Here is a 7,809-nt window from a genome sequence, read left to right as displayed (position 1 = left end):
TCCGTTTTTAGATGATTCGTTGAGATCCGAGTGACATCGACTGGATCTACTTCTTTACTTTATCCGCCCATGCTTCGCATTGCAAAGCAGCTGGCCCTGATGCCTTGCACCATGCCTTGCACAGATGCCATGCCTTGCACAGTGTAAATGCCTTAACTCTGACTCGCACAGAGACGAAGCTTATTGTGGTAGGTGGAATGGCACCAGCGGCGTACACTAATCGACGGGACGCGTTGCACGGCTTAAAAGTAGACAAGTTCTCGTTCGCTCGCTGAGTGAGCACGCAGCCGTGGAGAAAGCTGCGAATGGAGTGTAGTCAGCAACTTCGTCGATGTTAATTGTCGGCGAATTGTCTGGGCATATCGCTCCTACTCTCGAGATAAATTGATAATCGTAGACATTCCGCTAAATGCCAACATTCCTCCGCATCGTGGTGTGCAGCCAATGTCAAGACAATGCAGAGATGATAACGCGAGCTGGCTAACGTTGTCATTTATTTCATATTTATGTATCATACCCCCCAAAATCAAACAATACCGAGGGAAGCAGAGAAGGAAAAAAATTCGTTATAAGTTATTCCAGCTTATCCAAGTTTAGCTAACACAAGTACCAAAGCGTAGCTTGTAGAACAAAGCAAGAACTAAGCTGAAAATTATATATATATATATATATATATATATATATATATATATATATATATATATATATATATATATATATATATATATATATATATATATATATATTGCGTGACAGATGCCAAAGGAAATAAATGCACAGGCTTACGCAAGAATAATAAATGGGAACTTGCACCACCTCCGAAATCGCCTCAGATTTTTTGAAAAGCTCGTGGGGGGAGCCCCTTTGGAGAAGTGTGCACTGATTATTTCCAAAATGAATTTCGCACCCTTCCAAATGAAATGCAGCTGCCTATTTATTGTCATTTCCCGAAGCTCCTGACGACAAATAGTTGTCAAGCCGAGTTTGTTCAGCAACAACTCCGCTCGCCGTTTCCAATGTACGGCTTCCCCATAATCCGCAAGTTCACTTCGTCTTCTGGCTTATCGAGTCCGTACTATTTCGCAATTACAGCCATTTTTTTTTTTCAGTGCGGTATTGTAATGTTTACATCAGCCTATACATCTGATTCAGAATTTCTTGCCCTTTCGAGGCAATTCCTCTTCTCGCATCCGAGCTAACCGAGATAGTTTGCATGTCCACACGGTTTATAATGCGATAGTTTGCAACGGCAGAGCCAGGTATCAGCAACGACATTCGGAAAAAGAAAGAAAAAAATATAAACGCCGAGTGATGTGCCGTTGAGAGTACAAGGCCGTACGGTGAACCGCCCTCCATCAACAATAAACGAGAACCAAAGCTTAAAACACACACACACACAAGCACGCACACACACGCACGCACGCACGCACACACACACACACACACACACACACACACACACACACACACACACACACACACAGACACACACACACACACGCACACACACGCACACTCACACGCACGCACACACACACGCACGCACACACACACATACACACACACACAAACACGCACATACACACACACGCGCACACACAAACACACCACTGTTTATTATAATGTGAAAACATAGTTATTGAGCCCATAGCACTCACGCAAACTGACCCGACAGTTGGTGCCGCTGTTCCTACAGGTGCCGAACATTCTCCCAGCCCTACGTCACGCAGGCCGCTTACTTCAGGTCTTCCTTTTTATCGAGATCTTTTTCTCGTGAAAAAAACCATGCATAGGCCCCTGCTATTTTTGCAGACGCACTACGTTGCTAAGGGTCATTAGCAGTAAGATGTTCCTTGAGGCAATTTTCTCTCATGACTGAGTGTGCTAATCATACAACTTCTGTTAATTAACCTCAGGGCACATGTAAAGGCGAAATTAAAGCCGAGAAGGAGTGAATAGAAAAGCGCACGTGGGCTCAAAATAAATTCGAGGACTTTCGGGATATTTGCCTCCAAAATATTCTCAAAAATGCTTCGAAGTATCAGTTACAAACCTCCTGAAATATTACAAGCATACTTTTGGGAAACTCTGAAATGGGACGCCGGTTTTATAAGAAGACACTTTAAGGTCGCATATCTCGAAAGTAGTGCTAACCTAAAAATTTCTGCTAAGCAGACATTACGTTAATTCACCTCGGCTTCTACCTTTAATTAGAGCAAGTGCCCTAAGTTAGCAAAGAAATAGTTAGGCAGCAACTTTTAGTTAATTATGAAAATTATTGCTCAGATGTTTTTGTTGCTAGTGTTCCCTTAACCGCGTAGCCCGTGAGCAGAAACAAGTGCCTGGATGTGAGCTTTTTCTTATCGTTCGGATCAAAAGAAGCAACTGGTTTATCTGTGCTGATTTCATGCTTACCTTAGCGTGTCGATGGCGCATCACTTCTCATATTGCACATTTTTTCATCTAATTGTGCGGCAGTCCCTGGAGTGTACATCGAACGCGTTACAAACCAAAGCATAGCCTCTTAGACCTTTATTATACTGCGAAGAGATATTTTTCACTTAGCATTTTGATCACTCTTGCACTGACGTCATCACCACTAGCTAGAGGACGTAGTCACTGTTTCGCTAGGCTTTTGCACGTTTCGCTCATTTGGGCACGCTCTCGTAACCAAGCCTTTGAAGAACATCACTGCACGTCGTTTCTATTTCCCGTATCTTTTGCATCGACAACTTCTTCTTCCACATGTCCACAACCGCTTTCGAGTTTCTCTTCGTCGAGTGAGCGTTCCTCATTTCCGCTGCAGCTGCTACCGTGTGGGTTTCAATGTATTTCGAAACGGATGGTGCATAGTTTAGACCTAGGCTCCCGAACACCCGCATCGTCTCGTTCAGGGGGTCCGCGGCGAGGTCTTCGAAACGTATCTGGTACGTTCTGTTTATCTGCAGTCGAGGGGTGAGCTCCCGGAATGCATCCAAGTCTGATCGCATCTGGTCGCACAAGGCGGCCGCGCTATCGCAGGGCTCGTAGTCCGTGCACCAGCGAAGACCTCTTCTAGAAAAGTAGATGGCCCGCGGGTCTCGCACCAGGTGGACCACGCGAACAGACTGCGCAATGTCCGGGTTTCGCTCAATCCAAGATCCCACCTGCGACAAATAAATTTACGTAAGCTATACGTGAACAAACGTAGCTTGTTTAGCCAGGGTATACGCACATTTGTTGTTTAAACAAGCAGTTTTCAAAACAATTCTGGTTCAGCTCCGTGGACCTTCCAGGAAGACGAAGCCGTTTAACGGAAACATTAAGACTTGCAATAGCCTGCAAATACTCTTGATCCTCCAGCTGGTACCGGCTTTGGTGCGCTTTCAAAACGTTTGACGAACCAGCTCCAATCCTTCGTGCAAAAGATATGTATGCACATATGGTAGAGTCCTGAAGCGTGATTTTATTCTTTCGACACACCTAGAATATGTATGTACAGTTTACTACGGGAGAAAATAGTAACGCGAATAAATTTTGAAATGCGCGGATATAGATGTTTTGGGGTAGCGAACATAGGTCTGCCAGTCTGCAGGGGAAGCTAGAATAAAGCTCCATAACAATGTCAATGGGAATGCTATACTGCTTTTCGCAGCAAGTCATTCTTTTCACAGTAAAGCACCTGAAAGATACATTGAAACTGCTGCACATCATTTTACCGCAGCTCGCGAAGTCAACGCATTCAACCTACCGGATTTCCTGCAACTACACTGCCCACCGCGAGATAATTGGTTCTTGTAGGGAAAGGAGGAAAGGCTGGCACTGTCTTCTGCAACCCTTGCGGGAGCACGGCTCAGCACCCGCAGGGGAGTTGAAAATGGGAGTGGAGGAGATAGGAGGGAGAAAGGTAGAGAGTCACCATGGCCGCAGCGGAGCAGCCCGGCCGGGAACGCCCAGTGGCTTCGACTGGAGGAGTGGACTGGTGATAGACTATAGGAGGTGGGCTATCACCAGTCCACTCCTCCGGTCGAAGAACTACTCACAGAGATAGGTCATGTCCTCCTCTCTGACGCTATTAATGCGCGACTAGCAGCGTGCAGCTCTACTGACTGCATCATTAGCGGGGTATCAGCCATAGACTAATGGTCTAACGGATCGGCTGAAGGGGATTCTCTGTGACTGGCTCACACTGTACGACTCATCCGACCATTTCAATTGGGAAGAAAGCTTTCGTTTTTTCACGCACGCCTATAACACCGCCACTGAAAAGAACCCCACGTGTTTCTCACAGTTTTCTGTTTTTTGATGGACACCATACTTCGGTATCAGCCGGACGTCCGTAAATTTAGGCCTTTCAGATAATTCTCAACATGCAGAATTTTGCCGCCAACTAGCTCACTCCTTCGCGACCCATACCGAAGGCCTCCAAAAAGATGCCTTCGGCATGGTAAAAAGATGCCGCGACCACGCTCAGCCTGCAGAGATCTTCGCCGTGTACTATACTATGTGGCTGACATTCTACTCTCCAGAACACCTTCAGAAGCTACCTCCGAAATATCTGGCTCCGTTGCAATTCATTCAGCTTACAGCGCCTGTGAACTATGTGGCTGAACCGGTGACCTCATCGTCGGACAAACGCTATCGTGGCTGCGAGGCGGTTCACATCTGCCGCCAAAAGCCGTACCACGATCCTCTCACCATGTCATTACCTTAAGTCGCCAGAATGGCTCATTTTAGCAGCCACGGAATCGTAGTAGAAAAGATGATGGGAATCTGTGGGCACTGCCATAACTTTGGCGCGAGACACGAGCTCGTGTTCTTGATTCAAAAGGCTACAACGGCTCCTTTAGAGATTGCTTCGATCTTCTTCAAGAGTTTTAATCGAACTGGAATTAGGAGCGAAAACGAAGCTGGGAAGCACAAGTATCGCGTAGGTCAGGCCTATTGAAGGTAAAGTTGCCTATTAGCTTTACGTTGGTGTATAAGAGTTAAATAACCAGGTGGTGTGATGAAATTAGAAAATTTGTTGGCATAACTTGGAATCAGCTATAGCCAGACTGGGGTAATTGTGGATCCCCAGGAGAGGTCTTAGTACTGCAGTTGACACGAATAGGTGGCCGATTATAATAAACAATGACATCATGATTGTCCTTGCGTTCGTGTGCTAAATGTTTTGATTGAATTATTTCACTTGTATTGCCCATTCTGCCTAGGCCTGATGAAGGCTGGTATTACTGCATAAATAAATAAGCAAATAAATAAATAAATAAATAAATGTCTGGTATGTGAAAACTCTGACCTGACTGACGCGCAGTCTTGTGAACTTGAAAACTTGCGTTTCGGCTCTTGAACAGAGAGCAGAGAGGTGACTTGGGGAGGAGCAAGACTCTCCACCTTCGCAGAGATCGGCCAGGAAGTGGTTGAACTTGTAGTAAGGGGTGTTCTCCAGCCACACTGTGTAGAGCGGCTCGAAGCGGCACCTGACAAGCTCGTCTATCAGACGGAAAGCGTGGCTCTGTCTTCCTGGTCGTATGCTGCCGCTCACAGTGAACGGCATAAGAGGCTCAAAGTGGAAAAATGTCCGTGGCGCAGAAGACAGCAATTCGCCAACAAAGGATGACCCAGACCGGTAATAGGCGACGATCACCACTATTTTCACATCCGCTGTTGGGACGACGAGATATCTTTCGAGCGCCGCCTTAAACGCCGCGGGGAGAAGCCTTTCTAAAGTAGAATCACTGGTATCCACTAACGCCATAGTATGTGCGTTGACCACAGCGGGAGCTTCTGTTGTACGTACACTTTCCGTGCGGGAACTTCTCTCTGGCAAATCTGCTAAAAAAAGAAAGCAAGTTTTACATTCTCACGTAAAACAAAAGGAAGATGCGAGTGCAGGGTCCTGATATCTATGACGATTTCATTCTCATATACATTTGTTTCTAGACATTCTGCTTAGCATAGCTTAGGCCCTTTTGACCGCATTATTGTTTCTATGATTATATGAAAGACGTGAGTTAGCAAAGAGCCGATAGGACATATGACTTAAGAAGTCAAATCAATTTTAAGCGGGTAGATTGGTTTTCGACTGTAGTCATGAGAACATACTCATGGGGCTGTGTTTTCGCCATAAAGTGATAATATACCGAGTTCTCGTATTACTTACATAGCTGCAAAGCTTTCCATGAATATAATACGCTGCACCTCAGGAGGAATAAGCTGGCTAATAGTAAAGCGAAACATGTTTTCTTTCGCATTGAGGTTCTGCAACGAAAAGAAAGACGCAGTTATTCATCAGGCACTGTGGCTCACATTGACCATCGTGTGCGTGTACTTCAGAAGTTGTCGCTAGCATCCTGTTTCCAATATTGTAATGAAGTATACAAGACACACATCATCCGAGCAGGCACATGTGATCGCCACTACTCATTCTTACGTTACAAGGAGTCACAGATTTTTTTATTATAAATTTCCATGACACAGCGAAGGGGCTACTACCGTCAGTCCAACGACGGCGACAGCGGCGAATTGGCCAGAGGCATACGAGGTCCTTGCTTCTATCACCGCTCTTGGTGGATGTTCCATCCTTGCATATAGCAGTAATATTTGAATACACGCTCTGTTCGTAAGAACTTTTTTGGTAGAAGTAAAGGGTATACCTGCCCCTGCGTGCCCGCTCCGTCTTCGTCGCTCTGCGATGAACTACGTAGCGACGCCGGCACAGCAGCCACAGGCTCATGCGATACATTTTGAACAACGAGGCACAGGAACCTTTTCTGGCATAGATGGTTTAGATGGGGAAACCGAATCTGCATGTACGAGCACGTCAGCGACCACTACAGTTGGGGACCCCAGACTGATATTAGCCAACGTGATATTCTGCCTAAAAACAATGGCATGTGTTTGGCCCCGGACGCATGAAGATCTTACAAGCTTGGACGCTTTCAAGGCGAAGCTGCGTGAGTTGTTTACCAGACCATTTGGTCATCGGCAGGCCACTAAAGATTAGTTGGGATCCCGCGTGCAGACGGCCACTGAATCGTACGTTTCTTACATGTACGTCGCGCTGGGCCTTGTTCGAAAAGCTGCCACAAGACGACCGAATTTTACAAGAGAGAGAGAGAAAGCAAAGGCGAGGAGGTTAACCAAATCCGCGTTTTCGGTTTGCTGCAATGCACTGGAGTGGGGGATATAGCAGTTGTAAAGACGACAAAAAGCGAGAAGAAAAAGAAAGATCGAGAAAGAAAAAAAAGGAAAAAGAATAGAAATGCAGGCAAAAGAAAAGGCGTTCCAATCACAGGTGTTCACAGAGGCAAATCAAGAAGCGCAGTACTGATTGCGTGGCCTTCTGATGTGATGTTAAGTCGCGTTGATCTTTCAAAATTCCTTTTGCAACAGAGGCTGGTCGTCCAACTAGTTCAGCGCGAATGAAATTGATTGTCTCTGCAACCTGTACTGAGGGCACTGACAATGAACACACGCTCCAGTGTCGGCCACCCTCATGCGCAACGCGTAGGTAGTGCTAAACGCGACGCCCAACCATGGCCTACACAAAAAGCGGGCCTTTCTTCAGGGAAGTTTTGGAAGAAGTCGGAGGCTCAAGGTGAGAAGGATGAGGGTTTGGGCTAGCTGGTTTTCGAATTTAGGCTGTGCGGCTGAACTCAAAGTGGTACAGCGGACAGAGAAAGAACGACGACAAGCGCTTACTTCCAAATGAGGCTTTATTGTCTGATACAAGGTGTTACATAGAATAAAGAAAGAGAAAACGAGACAAGCATAACGTATCTTAAATAATGAAACAAAGAATAAAGATATATAATAAAGATATATATA

General features: G+C 45.8%; 1 protein-coding gene across 1 annotated transcript; it reads right to left on the bottom strand.

Moving 5' to 3' along the window:
- Nucleotides 1–2,578: 2,578 nt before the first annotated feature.
- LOC142571074 (carbohydrate sulfotransferase 5-like) lies at nt 2,579–5,805 on the bottom strand. Its single transcript, XM_075679369.1, has 2 exons — nt 5,279–5,805; nt 2,579–3,146 (listed from the first exon to the last, which is right to left on the bottom strand). The coding sequence occupies exons 1-2, from the start codon at nt 5,735–5,737 to the stop codon at nt 2,649–2,651; spliced, it is 957 nt and encodes a 318-aa protein (XP_075535484.1). The 5' UTR covers nt 5,738–5,805; the 3' UTR covers nt 2,579–2,648.
- Nucleotides 5,806–7,809: the final 2,004 nt, after the last annotated feature.

The sequence above is a fragment of the Dermacentor variabilis genome, chromosome 2 (genome assembly GCF_050947875.1).
Source record: "Dermacentor variabilis isolate Ectoservices chromosome 2, ASM5094787v1, whole genome shotgun sequence".
In the NCBI taxonomy this organism is placed as follows: domain Eukaryota; kingdom Metazoa; phylum Arthropoda; class Arachnida; order Ixodida; family Ixodidae; genus Dermacentor; species Dermacentor variabilis.
This window is presented reverse-complemented; position numbering and strand designations above follow the sequence as displayed.